Source organism: Peromyscus leucopus, chromosome 5 (assembly GCF_004664715.2).
Source record: "Peromyscus leucopus breed LL Stock chromosome 5, UCI_PerLeu_2.1, whole genome shotgun sequence".
NCBI lineage: Eukaryota > Metazoa > Chordata > Mammalia > Rodentia > Cricetidae > Peromyscus > Peromyscus leucopus.
Genome location: NC_051067.1, coordinates 27,284,497 through 27,303,145, shown reverse-complemented (window position 1 = coordinate 27,303,145; position 18,649 = coordinate 27,284,497). Strand labels below are relative to the sequence as shown.

General features: G+C 45.8%; 1 protein-coding gene across 1 annotated transcript in view; it reads right to left on the bottom strand.

Annotated features, from left to right (window-relative positions):
- The window catches only part of F13a1 (coagulation factor XIII A chain), a 162,185-nt gene that overhangs the window by 22,376 nt on the left and 121,160 nt on the right, over nt 1-18,649 (bottom strand). The window contains exons 11-13 of the mRNA XM_037205794.1: nt 16,118-16,271; nt 8,092-8,379; nt 1,648-1,808 (exon numbers count right to left, since the gene is read on the bottom strand). Coding sequence (XP_037061689.1) covers nt 1,648-1,808; nt 8,092-8,379; nt 16,118-16,271 — 603 coding nt within the window. The remainder of the gene's footprint in view (nt 1-1,647; nt 1,809-8,091; nt 8,380-16,117; nt 16,272-18,649) is intronic.

Genomic DNA, 18,649 nt, shown 5'->3' with positions numbered 1-18,649 from the left:
TAAGGCCTATTGTGCAGATAGTACCAGTCACAAGGGGTCTAATGGTAAGTGGCTGCAGTTAAAGAATAGAAGAGATATAATGACATAGACCTTCCTAGAGGTCGATGGCATGACATTCTCTTCCTCGGTGGGCCCTACATAACTTCAGGGTTGGGCGAGCTTCATCTTGGAGTGCTTCATGTACCATCTACAGAGATCCAGACTTTGAGAAATGGATGAGGCAGTTCTCATCCTGCTTCTGTAGCCAGGCTGCCAGGGTTGGAGACTCAGCCCTACCTCTGGATGGTTATGTGATCTTACACAAGTTTTACAGCCCTTTCTGTACCTCAGTTTTCTCACTTATAAAATGAAATGTTTGTACAGCTTATCTGGAGGAGTTATTGAAGCTGCAGTTATATATGTGATCTATACTTTGAGAGCAGTGGCTAGAGCCCAGTATTTGACCACACAGAGCAGCCATATTGAATGCCGCTCAATAGTTATCAGCTTAAAAATGGTTCACAGTGCATGGTTCATAAGAATCAAGGTTGAGCTCTCATGTCTGCCCAGGGCCCTATCTCTGGGGTCACTTGGATTGTTTGATTACTTTAGGGGATTTCATGTTAGCAGGATCTATGGCAATTCCTCGGTCATTTCAAAGAAGAATGCTCTCCAGACACCAGGAAAAGGCCTCTAATCCCATACCCAGATGGCACAAAATGTCACTCTCCAAGGTAACCATTGAATGCTTGGTTTCCTGCTTCCATGACAAGGAAATGTCTTGGGTAAGGTTATCTACTGATACCACCAGAAATTAGCCTACACTGCTGAGAAGCAGGTAAAACAGGCTCCCATATCTGTCTTCCAATTCCATCTCCCAAGCTTTCTTTACCAACACCCCTGAGTAATTTAAGAAGAAATTCTCTGTAGTACCTGGAGAGGCACAACTAAAGCCATCAGCCAAGTGGGGAAAAGAAGCCACAGTGACAGAAGCCAGAAAATTGGTCATCTTGGTGTGTGGGGAGAACTGTAAACAGGAAAACGTAGGAAGGAACTTTCTGGAAAACTGGAAATCATTTATATTTCCATTTGGCTGGTATTTAGAGAGATGTGTGTGTGTGTGTGTGTGTGTGTGTATGTCCTACTGTACACAGTCACACCTCAGAGAGCGACATTACTGCCCAAAATGCAGGTGGGATAATGTTAGGTAGTTCGCAAGCCTGACCCACTTTATTCTGAAGACACAGAGAGTTCTTAGTCTCTGTCTCCATTACACATCTTTATCTTCCTCCACAAGTGTGTTTATACTGCAGGTTATATTTATATCTGCAGTCACATCGATATATTTAAGTAAGGAGAGAAGAGGAGTGTTACACGTACGTGACTATATATAGGATGGCTTGCTTCTTTCAAAGAACAGGAAGATCCTAGCTCCGTTATGGTTTTGGAACCTCTCTCTCTCTCTCTCTCTCTCTCTCTCTCTCTCTCTCTCTCTCTCTCTCACACACACACACACACACACACACACACACACACACACACACACCACAGAGAGAGAGAGAGAGAGAGAGAGAGAGAGAGAGAGAGAGAGAGAGAGAGAGAGAGAGAGAGAATGACTGCCTAAGTACTTTGCCCCCTTTTCTTGTCTGAGATTAGACGATCACTGACCTTGATGGTGACCTTGGGGATAGTCAGAACTGTGGACTTCTGCTTGGCCAGGACATCCCTGGTATCGTTGACACGTGCTGTGACAAAGAAGTGCAGGAGACCCTGTTCCAGAAGGTGGCTCATGTACTCGCCTGCTTTGACAAGCACTTCCTTTTTCTTGGCTGGAAGGAGGAAAAAACAATAGGCTGCCATCAAGACCTGAGATGTGACAGGATCTGGCTTACTTGCTCTCTCATCCTCCCCACATTAGTACCCAAACTACAGGGAACACAGCAAAAGTCAGATACCAAGAGTCAATCAGGGGTGAGCTCTCCCTGCCTCTAGGGTGAAGAAAGAAATGTAATACTCAGTGAAGTCTTACTAGAGAAAAGAGTTGTCAAGCTTTCCAAGCATTGCTTTTGCTGCTGTAAAATGGAAGGCCTAAACAGAGATATTGAAAGTGGAGCTTCAACTCTGGCTGCTTTGACTTGGGCCAAGGCAATTCCAAGATGGCAGAAGAGGAACATGGAAGTCCAAGGTCACCAAAGGCTTTCAAAGCCTCTCTCCTCTGTGATTTGGAAGACCTCTGTGTTGAAACATTGCTCTAGCTTTACAGGCTGAGGGTAAGTCATGCAGGATGGCATTCAGGATGATGAGTGGCTTCACTCCCCTTCCAATCTCCATGGGAGCTGAGGATACAGAGTTGTATCTGTGGCCTAGGTCCATTTGCTCTGTGGCTTTATATCCCACAGCCCAGGATTCAAGACCCCAAAGGGTAGTTCTGCAGGTTGAACTGGGGTATGGTGCCTACTGATACTTCCAGAGACAGGTGTCTGTACTGTGCCATCAGCTGGCCGGGCCAGCAGGTAGAAGCATGAGTCAGGCCTTCATCACCTCCAAGAGGGCACAGGCTCTACAAACAAACCATAGACCCACCATCTTGGTGCTCCAAGCCTGGCTTTTGCCACAGGTTGTTCCCATGACTGGCAGTTTGAGATCGTTTCAACCCATTACAATGAGTGACAGTCTTGTTAGAGGGATAGAAAGCAGTCTGAGAGCAAGCACATACCAGGGTATAGCATAACATTTGACTGCCTCTGGAATGAGGGCCCCCTCATGTGGCTCATCGTGTGCGGGTGGGATACTCACACCTGGCTTACATCTATGACAACTTCCTGGTTCTGGAGTCTGAGAACCCAGTGGAGGGCCCTGTCTGGGCAGCACTCTCTGTGGCTTTCTTTTTACAGCATGGAGGTTCTTGGGCTACCTCTAGCTTTCTAATAGAGTTCTAATCTTGCCTCTATATTCTTATATCAGGGAATACTATAAACCTACTCTACTGGCTCTCATCCAGTCTTATATAGTCTTACACTCTCATACAGTCTTGGGGACAGGGGTTCTGACAGCAGTCCCTCCCTCCTCTCCCCACCTCTCTCTTTCCTTGTTTTCCTTCCATGTGCTGAGAATTGATCGCAGAGGCTCAGATATGCTAAACATGGCACGCTACCACTGAGCTACACAATCAAGCCCAAACAGTTTGACCTTGCATGAGGCATGGTTGGGAAACATGACTTTAATAGTCGGGAGTCCCTGAAAAATTAAAAGCCTGGGTTCTAAGTGGAAGGGACAGTGCTGGCACCCCATTCTGGCCTGCAGAACTGCACCAGCAGCTGGTCAGTGCTACATGTTCTCTGGCCACTACCCTCTGACCAGGATCTGCATTTAGAGTGATTTCAGGTGTGATAAGGGCTCTACAACTAGCTTGTTTAGCTTGTCTCCTGAAATTATGCCATTCCATTTGCAACCTAGTCTTTGAAGGAATACCCTGGCTTGACCTTGGCACTTGAACTCTTCCTTTCTGAATACGGTCTCCTTTGATTCTATAGCTGGATTCTTCCTCTTTGGCCCTCCTGCAATAGAATGCTTGTATGAGTAGGACTCTAAATTCTCTTTATCATATATAAACTCAAACAAGCACATGTCTTTTATACACTATACATAGATGCTGCATTTTGTGTCCCGCCCCCCCCCCCCCCAGTGTTTCCATGGATAGTAATAAACAGTGGTTTTCTCCTGGCTTTTCTTGGGGGAAAGAATTTGACTATTAGGTTTCCTTGGGGTAGCAGGATTTGTCCATCTTCTCTGTACCTATCTTTGCAGAGGCTCTTATCACCACTTACAGTCTCAGTCTCAGGGCTCACTTCTTCTTGGAGGCAGACCATTCCCTCAATCACAGCACTGAGGAAATGGGGATGTGCTTCAGAGCCCCAGAGAACAGTGCTCCTGAAATAGTCTGTTATATAAGTGCCGTGTGTTTTGCTGCTGCACAAGAAATTGTTCTAGATAAAGTTTATTAAACGTGGCAAGAGAAGGAGGAATAGATTTTCACTGTATGAGTGGTAGATATGGGAGGCTGCCAACATCATTTACGGTGTCTGGGGAAAGCCAAGGGAGACACAGGCTGGAGCTGCCTCATCTCTTCCAAAAAGCAAAGAAAACTAAATATAGCCAAGTGACAATGATAGCACCTTTGAAGGTTCTGGGTGGCTTAAGTTATTCAAATCTCCCAAGCTGACTCTAGCCCACACATTCCCTTTAATCACCAATCTGAAAAGTCTGCCTCCCATTCTACATAGGAAACTTTATTTGCAATAGAGGCACCTAAGAATGCTTGATTAAGGGCAGAGGTATGTGATTTTGCAAAAGACTGGGATATACTTCAGATTGCAGCATGCGTTTTATGGCAAGCTGTTGATGCCACCTAGTTTCATTAATTAGTAAATTAGCAAATGAAGAGCGAGGTTCTAATTTCATTGAAATTATCTGGGACAAGCACTGGGTGCTCTGAGTGGGTGGAGCTATATTAAAATCGACTTGGGCTTAGGTTTGGTCCCTACATGAATGACTCTGTAGAATAATGTATTACTTCATTCTAGTTCATAAACTCATGTAAAGCCATCCCCCCTTTTTAATTTTTAAGGGGGAAGGGTTTATTTTGGTGTATGATTTGAGGGCATACAGTCCACCATCATGGGGACGGCCTGGGAGTGGGAGCATGAGGCTGCAGCGGCTGGTCATAGTGACTCTGAAGTCAGGGAATGACTTCAGTTCATCCCTTAATGGGGTTAAGGAGAGAAGGAAGAAGATTGACAGAGTGTTTGTGAGGTTGGAAAGGGGCTGTGCGCTATTTCTGGTGTAGGGAGATATGATGGATTATAGACAGTTTCACTCAGGGCTCAAGTTTACAGCCATTGGCTCAATGTCCTTGCCCAATGGGGAATCTAAGTTCTGTCATCTTCATGGCCTTGACCATATGATCTCAGCCTGAGTTTCCTGCTATGTTAGGAGGTAGCAGGAATGTCGAGGCACTTCACACCTGTCACTCATTTCTTCCTCTCACTGCATAGGCCCATCAGGTGGACTCTATCTTCAGAACATGTCCAGATTGCCTTGCTCTTATCGCTGTCAACACAACCCTATCACCACATTTCGGCTGAATGATGGTTATAGCACCCTAACTGGTCTCCAAGGTCCATTCTTGCTTCTGTGGGTCTCTTCTCAACACAGCAGCCAGTGAGAGCTTTCTTATTCTTTAATTTAGAAAATCATCACTGTGTGTTTGTGTGGGGGCACAAGCATACCATAGCATGTGAGTGGAGATCATAAGACAAGGTTCAGAAGTTGGATCTCTCCTTCCACCATGCAAGGGATGGAACTCAGGTTGCCAGGCTTGGTGGCAAGTGCCCTTACTTCCTAAGCCATCTCACCAGCCTCAGTATGGTCCCAAGTTAGGTCATGCTCAAAGCCTTCAAAGGAAACGCCAATTGGAAATAAAGCCAAAGTTTGTACAGGGGCTGACATTCATTATAAGATTTAAGCCCATCAATTTCCATTGGTTGCTTTTCTTCCTAGTTGAGTCTGTTTTTGCTGCACCAAGTTACAGAGGCTTGGAAATTTATAAAGAAAATAGATTCAGTTGTCTCATAACATTAGTGGATGGGGCACCCCAACAGCATGGTGCTGGCATAAGAGAAAGAGAACTGGCCATGTGCACAAGGGCCCTGCTTGCAAAGCAGCCTTGCTTTATAATAAGCTGCTCTCCCAGGAACTGACTCACTTCACAGACCAGTACCAACTCCTTTGAAGGTCAATTTGGCCCACAGCTCCTAATTATCTGCCACACGGTTCTGCCTTTTAAAGGCTCCACCTCCCCCTATCATCAGTCATCACACTGAGGACCAAGCAACACACAAACAAGAATGGCCCTTCATCCTTCCTCGCTTCTCACTGAGCACACTAGACAACTTACGACACCAATGGCTTCTTCTGGCGGGAATGCCCTCTGTCAGGTCTCTGTTCAACACCACTCTATGAGATAGATTTTTATGTTGTTGTTGTTGTGATACCCTCAGGGCCAGCATGCCTCTCCCTCTTAATGTGCTTTGTATTTTCCTATCATACATATAAGCAGATGATGCACTTGCTTAGCTTCCTTGGTTGTTTATTGCCTCGCTCCTTGACAAGACCAGAAACTCCACAAAGATGTGCGCTCCCCTGTGTCCAGCACATGTGAGAGCCTGGATGCTCCACTTTGCATTCCGTGGCTGTGTTAAAAACACCACAGCCAAAAGCAGCTTAAGGAGGAAAGGGATATTTGGCCACCGTGGAGGGCAGCTAGGACAGGAGCTCACCCGAGGACCCTGGAGGTAGAGACTGGAGCAGAGACCGCGAAGGAGTGCTGCTTACTGGCTTACTTCCTCTGCTTAGGAGCCAGCTTTCTTACACAATCCAGGACTAGCAACCCATGGGTGGCATCCTGCACAGTGGGCTGGGCCCTCCTACCTTAAATAGCAACCAAGAAAATGCCCCACAGACATGCTCACAGGCCAAACTGACGGAAACAACTCCTCCACTGAGGTTGCCTCTTCCCAGCTATATCTAACTGACAAGCACGGTTAGCCTTGCAGGGAAGGGGCTAACAGTCCTGTAGTGCCTGTATCACTCCCATATACAAGTGAGGGGGGAGAGCCCGGATGGCTCAGGCAACCTGCCTGGGACACACACCTAGAGGGCCTGTTCCCAGTGAGCACGAGAGCTTTCCCCTTCGGTCCTTAATGCTGACTTCCTTTTGAGTGAGAAGCCTTTCCTCCCCCTTGGTGGGGAAGCGGGGGCAAATCTTCTAGTTTCCATAGAAAATGCCATGGTGATTTTTTCCCTGCTGGTTACATCACCAAACCTAGGAACACTTATCTCCTTCAATTTGGGTTTCTTGGAATCCGAATTTTCAGGAGCAGTTTTTCATTTTCTCTGGGAGGCACATCTCTGGAGGTACAGAGCTTAGACAGCTACAGCATCTAGGGAGCTCAGGAACAACAGAGATGTGTGACGGGCTGGTTGGTTGGGTGTGGCCTGCTTGCCTGTCCCTGCCTTAGGGGCAGTATTGCTTCTGTACTCCCTTTCTTCTCTTTTTCCTACCACGTGTCAGGTCCAGAGACCCAGTGCCCCAGATTGTCAAGTCCTTTCTAGTTCTCTCTGACTCAGCTCTCTGCCTACAGAAGTTTTCTTTAGGGGCTAAATATTGAGCCCACCTAACACCCCCAGGAAAAATGAGACCACTCAAAACTGCAATCCCCAATGCAGGCTTCAGCGCGTCCATCCTGCCCTGCTTCAAATATCCTGAATGCTTATGGTGATGAAACAGCTCAGACAGATATATGGGAGGCAGGGGGGAATGGGCATGAAAGAGAACCCACTAGGGATGGCTCTGTGCAGACTTTGGGTTGATACCTTGTATCTCTCAGGCTCCCTCTCCCAGTGGTTGTCCCTGGATAAGGCTGCTCAGTTATAAAAAAAAAAAAACAAACAGCTATAGAGAGAGGAGCTGGGCATGGCCCAGTGGATAAAGCTTTTGCCATAAAGCCAGGACCAGAGTCTAGACCTCTAGCACCCATGTTAGAGCTGGGCAGGCATGGTAGCTGCCTGTAACTGCAAGCAGAGACAGGATCCCGGGCACAATAAGGGTACCTAGGGTAGGCAGGATTGGTGAGCTACAGGTTCAGTGGGAGACTCTGCCTCAATATATATGGTGCAGAGGAATCACAGAAGATGCCTTAGGTTGATATAGTCTGTGTGGCAAGTTAAGATCTCAGATGTACATTCTGTTTCAGAAGATTTGGTTGGAGCCTAATGCTTGGAATGCTGGTGGTTCTGTGGGTTCATGGGCCACACTCCAGATACCAAGAGGTTAGGTTCGTTTAATTCTCCAGTTCATGGGGCTCTAGACTTAGAAGGTTTCAGCATTTGTTTCTGTTCATGAGACACAAAGATGAAAGATTGGAGGTTTTCTAACCTCCCCTCTTAATGTGTCCCCCAATAGTGGTATCTAGTGAGAACCAGAGAGCTCTGACAGTGTTGACAGTGAGATAGAGACAGGTCCTGGAGAACCCAACAAATTTGTTAGCTTACAGGAAAAGGGCTCCAGTGTCATTTCAAACGCCTCATTCTTGAACTCTTTCTTGGAGACCCCAGTGTAGAATGTGATGTTGCCCGAAAGATAAGCCAAGATGGTGTACGGGTTGCCGCTATTGTTCTGGAAGGTGATGGTGACCTTGAAGTCCTTTCCCAGCACAGCGTTTTCCACCTCAAAGTCCATGTCCACATCAGACCTTGGTTTGACAACACCTTCAGTGTTGAGGGCCTTTTTGGCTCCATACATCAGGGCGGTTTCAAGGGCCAGTCTCTCTTCTTCTTGACCTAGAAGAGATCCACAGATAAAGACAAAGAGAGGGAAATAACACTCCATTGAGAAGACACCCTTGCTGATGGCCCCTGAAAGCCCATTAACCTTTCTGGGAGGTAAGTGCAATCACCACCACTGTGTTAAGTTCCACAAAACCAAGTTTCCAGATAGGTAGTGGCTACCCAGGCTGCCAGGACACTTGGTGGCTGGGCAAGGAATATCTGTTATGAGGGTCCCTTAGTACCCATGGTCAACTCTCTGGAGTCATTATTTCTGGGCTTGGCAGGTGCCAATTTGGTTCCCTCCCTAAGTCCCAGCCATGGAGTTCGAATTTAGGGTCGTCTAAGCAAAGATGTTGGAGGCAGTGGTCAGTTGCTATCCCACCTCCTGCCATGGATGCTTCCTTCAGCCCATAGAATTCCCTGCACCCCAACAGGATGTGCCCCCCTCAATCATCCTTCCACTTAATTCTTTCCATTAGCTCTTTCTTATGCTGACTTTGGGGCTGGGAGGGGTCCTTCCATGTCCTTCTATACCTCCAGCAGTGCCCACCAACCCCAAAAGTGCACTACTTCAAGGCACTAGGCTCTGACAAGTTTTTAAGCTCCCCCTGCCCAAGGACTCCTGGGTCAGACCCCTGGAGGAAGTGTGATTCAACCTGCTGAAAGGGCACAGCTTTCCTGAGCTCACAAAGGTGTGGAGGAGAATCCCTACAGCTTTGTTACCTCAAGATCTCCCAGTTGCCTCTCAGTGAGCCTGGAGTTTTGAGGCACCACAGTTGGAATGCCATTCTATTGTAACACAATCTGCAGGGTAGGTACTGATTGAGCAAAATGTCTTCTGGTGAGTTTCTGGAAGGGTGGTGGTATGGAGGGGAGCAAGAGAGAGAAAGGATGTGCTCTATGAGGAAGAAGGAGGGAAAGTGGAGAAGGAAAGAGGAAGAGGAGACAAGCATGGTAGTGTGCATCTGTAATCTTCACACTTGGGAGGCTGAATATAGTTCAGGGGCCAACCTAGGCTACCTAGTGAGATCTTGCTTCAAAAACCAAAGCCCGGGGATACAGCTCAGTGAAAGAACACTTGTCTAGCATGAACAAGGTACTGAGTTCCCTACCCAGCTCTTCAAACACACACACACACACACACACACACACACACACACGAGAGAGAGAGAGAGAGAGAGAGAGAGAGAGAGAGAGAGAGAGAGAGAGAGAGCAAGACAGAGGCAGGGGCAGAGACACATAGATAGAACATGCTAACACAGAGAAAGAGAGAAAAAGGCAGAGACAGAGAAGAGAAATAAATAGTATGAGCAGGAAAAGGGACATAAGAGTGGCCTCAGAGGAGCTGTGCTCAGACCCTGACTACACAACAAGGTGTAGACTAGCGGTACTTGCAAAGTTTGGATAAAGTACTTGGCTACAAGGGCAGGCTGTTGGAAGTACAGAAGATGGCTGGCCCTTTTCTTTTCTATCCTAAGCATCTCTGTATACAAATTCTTTCATGGTGGAGGACAGAGATGAAAGATGGAGGCAAATTCTTTGGCTTATGAAAGTTAGGTATAAGGATGGCTGGTGGGTAAAAGATCACTTTAAGATAAGAACACTGGCTTTTCCAATCATGCTAACTTAGAGATGTTATCTTCTACTACACCAAGAATTAGGTTGGAAAATAATAATTGAATTCAATGATGGTGAAGAGGCCAGTAGACGCTATTGACTATCACTAAATGCTAATTATGTAGCAGGCCATGGGATGGGTGCTTGTATGCATCAGTTCTGTTAATCCTCATAACAACCACAATCTAGGCAATATGAACACCACCAGTGATACAAGAGAACATACATTACAGGAGTATTAGGTGGATCAGAGGGAATAAGTGTGTAATAAATGGAAACTAGTCTGGAAGGGCAGAGAAAAAAACAATAGGTGTTGTATACATTTTGTGTGTTTGTGTGTGTATGTGTGTGTGTGTGTGTGTGTATTTGCTATAAACTTCTCTGTCAAGCCTACAAGAACATGCCAGAGACAATAGGTCTAGAATCAGAATTGGTGCAGGCACACATTCATAGAGTCACCAGAGGAAGACAGGAAGGGAGGATGGGAAAGGCCAACCATGGAAGTTCAATAAACTACTTTAGCAGCGATCAACTGGCAAACAGGTCCACGAGAAGGAGGGCATTAACAATTATCACTTTGGATGGGGGCCAAATCCACATTTAGGCAAAACACAGGAAGCCCATTGGAGCAGCAGGCAAAGCACCAGAGAGGAGCTGCCCCAGGAGAGAGGAACTGAGCTGACCCAGGTGAGAAAGGGGCAAAGAGAGGTTTGTACTGTGAGCTATGTGACAGGCTGTCCCAGGGGTGCAACCTGGATCCTCCTCCTGCCCCCTGGGAGCAGGGCAGTTGCAGGCTGGCAGAGGCCGTTCCAGGTAGGGGATATTGGCAAAGTTTTGTCAAGGCCTAAGCGAGTCATTCCCACTTCCCAGCAGCTCCAATCTGTGTTCTGGTGTTGGGGCACCAGTAACAGGTTCTCTAGAGCTGGCCTCTGCTTTCTGAGATGCCTCTGTGTTCTGCAGGAGCAAGGTTAAATCACCTTCCTGGGAACTAGGGTGTTAAGGAGCCCTTTTGTGTTAGATGAAGCTTCCTCTCACTGTCATGGTCTTAGTCTTCACGTGCTCTCCTCCATGTTTCTCCCATTACTTTGTGAATGTAGTCCAGACCCCAGCCCTCATACTAACATGTTTATGCTTTTCTTTCCTTTTCATTGGTACAGTTCTTGCCCTGTGTGATATCACACCTTCCTTACTGGAACACAGACTCCAGGAGGACTAGGACGCTGTCTGTCTTGTCCACCTCTGTATCACTAGGACCAAGTCTTGACAGGCCCTGAGGATCTGGAGGAGGGGGGCTTGCAGATAATGCTGCTTTCAGCACAAGGCAGAACTTTTTGTCTCTATAACCGCTGCTGTGGAGTGCACTCAGGTTAGCTGACCTGTGGGAGCAAGACCCCTGTGACCAACTTCTTTGGCTGTTTCACAACCCTGGAGTCCTGAGGACAGACATTGGACACTGTGCTAGGCACTATTAAGAAAAAGTCCTTCAGGGAAAGAGAGAGAGAGTCCTTCACTCAAGGGTACAGAGGGATGAGTGAAGATCTATCACAATATAGATTTGTGGATCACAGATGCTGTCATATGGAACCTGGAGGCATGAAATACCCCTAGCTTGCCTGGGTGGCACAGGAGCCCTCTTTTCAGCATGGTGAGCAAAGACAGGAGGTCACACAAGAGCCTGGCTATAAGGAGGAAGTGACAGCGTTTCATCTGGCCGCTGATCATCTGTAGATGATCAGACAGTATAGCAAGAAGACCAAAATGTCACCTAGCAAGGCTTTGTGGGTTATTCCTGGAATGTTCTGGAAGCAGTGGGGAGACAGGAGGCTGTTTTCCCTGCTTTGGTGGGCTCAGGCTTACACGGCATGGAGTACCGCTTTTGTGGAGAGAAGGGGTTACACTGAGGAGAGGTGGTAAGCTACAGCTAAGGCTCCAGCAGAAACAGTCATAGTCTGAAATTCTGGAAGCATGACTATTAGAAGGGGAAACTAACTCTCATCAGACCCTCAGCATCAATCAGGCTCTGTGCTAAGGATTCCTACATGACTATGGAACCAGAGAGAAAAGGCACACTTGGATTTGCCACCTCATTATCAGGTAGCTAAATTTGGGTGCATAGTGGTTGTATTCATTAGAGTAGAAAGTGAAGAATGAATGGACAGGACAAGGTGGGGGTGGGGTGGGGTGGGGAGACAGGGAGTGGAATGTGGGAATATTTGGCTTCAGGTTTCTGTGGCACACTCACCTAAGGCCTGCGGTTAGATGCAGACTTGGGAGTGATCACTGCATCTGTGAGACTCAATCATGGCTATCCAGGAAGAACATACATTTGGTAGGCATGAAACCCACAAAGGGTAGCCAAAATCAAGGGCATTCAGAGGGGATCGGGGAAAGGCAAGCTTAGTGTTGTGGAAGACAGGAAACACAAGGGGCGTAGGTGCGGTGGAACCGTGAGAGAGTTCTATCATAGAAAGTCAAGGAAGCGTGACCACCACCAGGAAGCTAGGCAGGGAAGCGGGATGGCCCCTGTGGACACTCATCACGCATGCCGCTGTGCAGCTAAGAGCAGCTTCAAGGGTGTTCTGTTCACAAATGGGGCCCAGTGGGCCAGGGATGGACAGGAAAGGAACAGACTAGATAAAATTTCCTCCAGGTCTCTCAAGATGGTGGCTGGCAGATAAGGAAGAACACAGAATGGGCATGTGCAGAAAGGAATACAGTGTTGCAAACAGTTTTGTTTAGAGAAATAACCGAATATAGGAGATGCCTAATTGCTTATTGGAGGGAGGGAGGGAGGGAGGGAGGGAGGGAGGGAGAGAGAGAGAGAGAGAGAGAGAGAGAGAGAGAGAGAGAGAGAGAGAGAGAGAGAAACAGCTGGAGTAAAGGTTGAAGTAGAGAGAGAACAGGTCCAAATACATAATAAAAGAGGACATATTGCCACAGAATGCTTTTCAGAATTCTGGTTTTCAAAGCTTTAACATTTTTTAATCTTACATTTCAAAAAAAAGTTAAAATTGGTATTAAGTTTTAGTGGAAGTGAAAAATAATCTCCTCACAACTAAATTATAGATCAGCACATTCCTGCATCTAGTATAACTTCTTTTCTGTCCTCACTCATCTCCATAGATACAGTATGCATCCTTAGTATATGTAGATTCAAAGACACTATAGAAGATGTACCATAAGAGTCAGGGTGGCCTTTTAGAAGCCCAGTGCTGGTGGTGTAACAACTTGCACAGCCTTGGTGCGGTGGGGAGGGGCTTGGACTGGCCTAGGCTCAGTGTGCTGGGCTCTGCTGATTCCCCATGAAAGACCTTGATTTGAGGGATGTGGGGATGTGGGGTGGCTTGGCAGAGAGGGCTGGGGTGGGTGGGAGGAGGAAGGAGATGGGATCTGTGGGTGGTATGTAGAGTGATTAGAAAATTTCTTACTAAAGAAAAATGAAAAAAAAAAAAAAAGAATCAGAGTAGCCGAGCCACAGGCAAGAGCAATCACTGCTGGCTTTTATTGTATGCCTAGAACAGACATCAGTAATCAACCCCTCTCTCCAGGACATGCTTATGAAGTCCCCAGAGTCCCAGAACAGCATTCCTCTAGGATGTTTGCCTAGTTAGGAGGTGAAGTGTGTGTGCCATCCTTGATGAAGAGATGAATTCTCCACTTGGGACCAAGTCTTAGCCCAGAAAGTGGTTGAAATGTTTCTTACAACTAATCACGTGTTAGGAGTTCTAGTTGGTTCAAAACACCTACCACCCTTCCTCCGAGTCTCACCTTCTTGCTGAGGAGTGGCTTTGGACCTCAGAAGTCTCCCCCATAGAGAGCTGGGCACTGTGTTTTAACATTCGGACATCACAGGTCAAGCCTGAACTTCTCTCTCGCAGACAGGTGTGTGTCTTCCTCTCTTACCCTCCAATCCTGCCCCATTCCTAATTGGTCCCCACTGTTACCTTGGAGGTGACAGTTAATGGCAACCAGGCTCTGCTGCATGCTTTTCTCTCTTGCCAGTAGTTTTTACTGCTGCTTTCACCTCACATCTGGTCCCATGGCTAAGCCCTGCTCACAGGCGAGGGTGAGCTCATCTCTCATGCACTCAGCCATCTACTATCTCATCAGTAGAAAAGAAAAGCACTTCACACTGTCATTCTGCTCTATCCGTTTTCCTGAACAACTCCTTCCCTGGCACAACTTGAAATACTTATTTACTATTCGGATAAGAGTTTTGGTGGTGCTGGGACTCGAACCAGGCAAGTGCTGTACTACTGAGCCCAGAATCAGGGTTTCAGTCACACTGAGCACAGTAGGCACTAATTCAGCGTGTTGAACAAGTGGATACATCATGACCTCATGGCATTTAGGGGGCCAGTCTATCAGATTGGGACCAAATGAATTGTTCCATCAGTTCTGCTCAGACATCAGTATGGCACAGACACAGGTTTGTGTCATCAGTACTGCGAGCATTTCAGGGCCCTTTCTGGTTGGGTGTCCTTCTTCACACCTGGGTCATCTGCCTACCCCATGTCACAGCCCCTCCTTCTGGCACGGCAAAGACTGGACTCTGCTTTGCTCCACAGCAAGCCAGACAGTAGGTCTGGGGGGTCCCCAGCTCCATGCAATTGTGATGTGTGGTTAAGAGCAGGCTGCTGAGTGGCTGCAAGGGATCCGCCTGGTTCTTCCACATTCTCTAAGAAGTTTCCCTTTTGCTTTTTCAAATCTTTTTCTTTGCATCTCAGTAAGAGAGTGCATTGCTTGCTTGTATGGTTTCATTGTGTTTATATTGCTTTTAACTTCCCTTCTAGAGAAAAGTCAAAACACCCAGAGGAGGGAGAGAGGTTTTCTTTTGTGTGTTTATGTTGTGCAGTGGATGACAACCAAATGCAGAGAAGGAGCCATTTCAGAAAAACAGTGAAAATTCACGAGTTCAAATGACAAAACTTCTAAACTTCAACACTGCACACCTGTCTCAGTTCAGCAGGCTTTGTCTTTATAATGCAAATTGTTTTTGTAAATAAGAGCGAGAAGGCAGTATAAAACATTTAAAACAAACCCTGTACACATTAGCACTTTAGGAATGCCAATGAATATTTAGCATATGCTAACTAGTCATAATTTTTATCCATTCACTAAAATAAGTGCCACTTTTAAGAATCTCTGGAGGTGAACCATTTCCAAAAGATATTGTATCTTTCTGCTCTCAAAACAACCAGCACTGCCACCCAGCTGGCTCTGGGCATTCTAAGCTAGATGGGGTAGGGAGGCCCGCAGTACCCTAAACATCCAGCACCGTTTCATATTCCTTGTCTTTGAGTATGGTTCCACTGCCTGGAACACCCCCACCCAACCCCCATCCTTCCACCCTCCTACGCCTATCCTCCCCAGCCCCCGCCCCGCCCCACCATCCAGTTCTTTTTAAATGAGGTCTTTTCCTAAGCCTCACTCCTTTGGACTCTCTCGATAGGACTGTGTTCCCGTGTCCACAGTTTCTCTATATAATGATTCTACCTCTTGTGTGGGGACAGAAACTTCGTCCTGTTCACTGTTAGGATTGTGGAGATAGTATTGATTGAGAGATAATTGAACACAATAGCACCATTTGACACCATCCTATACAATAAAAGTTAACAACCCTCCATCAAAACATTACTTTGTAATTGAAACTGGCCTTCAACCCAATTGGCCTACATTAGTGAGGCTGCACTATCTTATCAATCTATCATATGCATCAGGTTTCCATGGCAACCTAATGAAATAATATGTTAAAAATAATTTGTAAGTACTCAATAAAATGTGAAGCAGTGACTTAAATTTCTATTATTTAGCTAAATTGATATAATACAGATAGTGTGGTGTAATGGGATTACTTATAATTATGGTCCATAGGAGCAAGAATACATTCTATAGTCCACTAAATGGAAATTGAAAACTCACTTCACAAGCCATGTAAAGGGAATTCTGCTCAAAACAAGCAACCAAAATAATGAAGAACTGTGGGTGTCTGTTGCTTGTGAGAGTTTATGTTTCTGCCCTTAATACCAGATGCTGCAAATGCCAGGGCATTCTCTAGAACATGTTTCATCTTGACAGTGAATAAGTACTAAATGGAATTGGGAAAAAAATATATTTGGTTGTAGTAAATTACCTTCTTGAAATTTGTAAGTATCAGTGATATCCTGCATGCCATCTCCTCCAATTTGTTTGGTCACAATTAATTTCCCAATGTGGGTGGCATCTACGGCTTCTACCACATGAGTACCATCTTTCTTAGCTGTAATGTAAACAAGATCGCTGTTGACCTGGAAACAGGAGAGGGGAACATTAGCCATCATCAAATGTTTTTGTTACTAATTACAATATTCCCAATAGCTAAAACATGTAATTAACATGGATGCTCACCAGTGCATGAACAGGTAAAAAAAATGTGGTACCCATACACAAGGAATGTATTATTTAGCCACAAAATGTGTAAAATCCTGTCATTGTAGTAGTACAGGTAGTACTAGAAGATGTTATGTTAAGCGAAACAAGCCAGATATGGAAAGACAAATACCACACGTTCTCACTTATTTGTGGAAACTGAAATGCTGATCTTGAAGAAGAGAATGGAACAGGGGTTATTAGAGACAAGCAAGTGAAGGAAAGGGCATGAAAAATGTTCAGTCAGGGGCAACACAATACAGTTGGAGTGATGAAATTCCTTCTGATTTTCCTATGGCAGCGGTTAATACAATCTGTGATACACATTTAAATGTTGAGAAGAGAAGAAAGTTCCCAGTACATAAAATGACTGGAGAGCTGGGATTAATATCATTTGACATCACACATTCCCATCTCAAACCACATAGAGATGCACAAACATCATGTCTCAATTAGGAAAAAACAAAGCAAATTTCTTGTCTCCAAAATCGTTCATGTTCGTATTGTAGACATTCAGACCCTAGACTTGGTGTGTTCCTTTCTTCAACTGAAGTGAAGCCAGCAGGCGAGCTCCTTTTAGAAACCTTCTGGGGCCAGAGATATGGCTCTGCCAGCAAAAGTGCTTGCCACTCAAGCCCAACCACCTGAGTCTGATTCTCAGATCCCATGTAAAGATGCCAGGACAGAGCCAATTCCACAGAATCCTCTGATTGCCATATACTTGCCATGGCATGCCTATGTCCTCACCCTCATCTCTGTCTCTGTCTCTCTCACATACATATACAAACAAATAAATAAATAGATAAAAATAAATGGCTAAATAAAGAAAGAATTTAAAAAGTTCTGAAGAGGAATCCTCTTTGGATCAGTCATGAATGAAGGGAGAACGTCTGAGGCAGGCGTTATCGGTTGTCTCATCATCGGACATTTCTTTCTTTCTTTTCCTTTCTCTTCTGGTGAATTCAACCCTGTTTGGGGAAAACTGGAAGCACGGTGTTCACTTCTTACTTTCCTGGATGCTGCTAAATCAGCAAAGGCTGTGTAATCTATTTGTAGGAGCGAAGGAAGTCAGGTAAGTGGCTTCCTGGGAAGAACTCTGACCTCTAACAAAAGGAGAGAGGGACATGGCAGAGTCTGCCCTCCTAAGACATCCCTTAGATGGCTTCCTGGGGAGTGACATACTGCCTAGAGCTGTTGTCTACCCCGGACAGTGAAGAAAAGCTTGGTCAGACACAGGAAACTTGCTGGCCCCATGAGCCATTCAGAGGGACCAAGCTTGGACTGCTAACTTCAGGCTTTCTTAGATAAGAATAAGTTCTTGTCTGTTTCAGTCATATTAACTGTGTTACTTGTAGCAAAACATATTTTAATCGAAAACTATAACTAAACCACCCAGGAGGAACTTAGACAATTTCTGGTGATTCAGCATCTAAACTAGGCTGTTAGTAGAAACTGGAGACAGTGATGAATCCTGGGATGAAGCTGAACCCACGTTCTTCCAAGGTTCTGTGTCCCCATTGTGCTTTCTAGAGGCGGTGATACATGTGTCTGAAAGCTGATTTCCCAGGCCCCTGGTGTGGTGCTCAGACTCTCTGTTTTGGAGTTCTGTTTATTACCAGGGCATCACGTGGGAAACAGAAACACTGCCAATGGTCATGGGTGTAGTTAGTGGATGCTTTCCCAGCCCCTCCCAGCTTAGCTCCTGCTCCTTTAAGTGAGGTAATAAAAGCACCTTCCTCACAGGATTACTGGCAGAATTAACTGAAATAAAATGCACGTGAACTACTTACCATAGTGCCTGGCATCGAGGTAACACTCAGTAAATGTTATCGATAATTATGTATTATTTAATAGCTTTCTCAGATAGTGTCCAAAGTGCCAGAGCCCTAATGTTGAGCAAAATAGATCTGGTCCTTCCATTTCAGAGTTGACACTGTGATAGGGGAGACTGGGGAGTTGGAATCATCTGAGTGTGTGTGGGAGACTTATAAACAGGTAGATGTCTTAGTAAGGAGGCTTGGGTGGCATTCTAAATATATTATATTTTAAAGTGGTCTCAGATGATCCTAGTGAGTATCCAGGCCTGAGAACTTCCAGAATACAGTGCAATAAGCAACTCCACAGTTCTTTGCAGATGCATGGAGTAGTGTGGAGTTGGCCAGAGAGTGACAGGTTGACATGCACAAGACGCATAGGAGCCTGTGAGCTGAAGAACAAGGGAAGGAGGCAGAAGATAGACAGGTGAAAAGACCCTCAA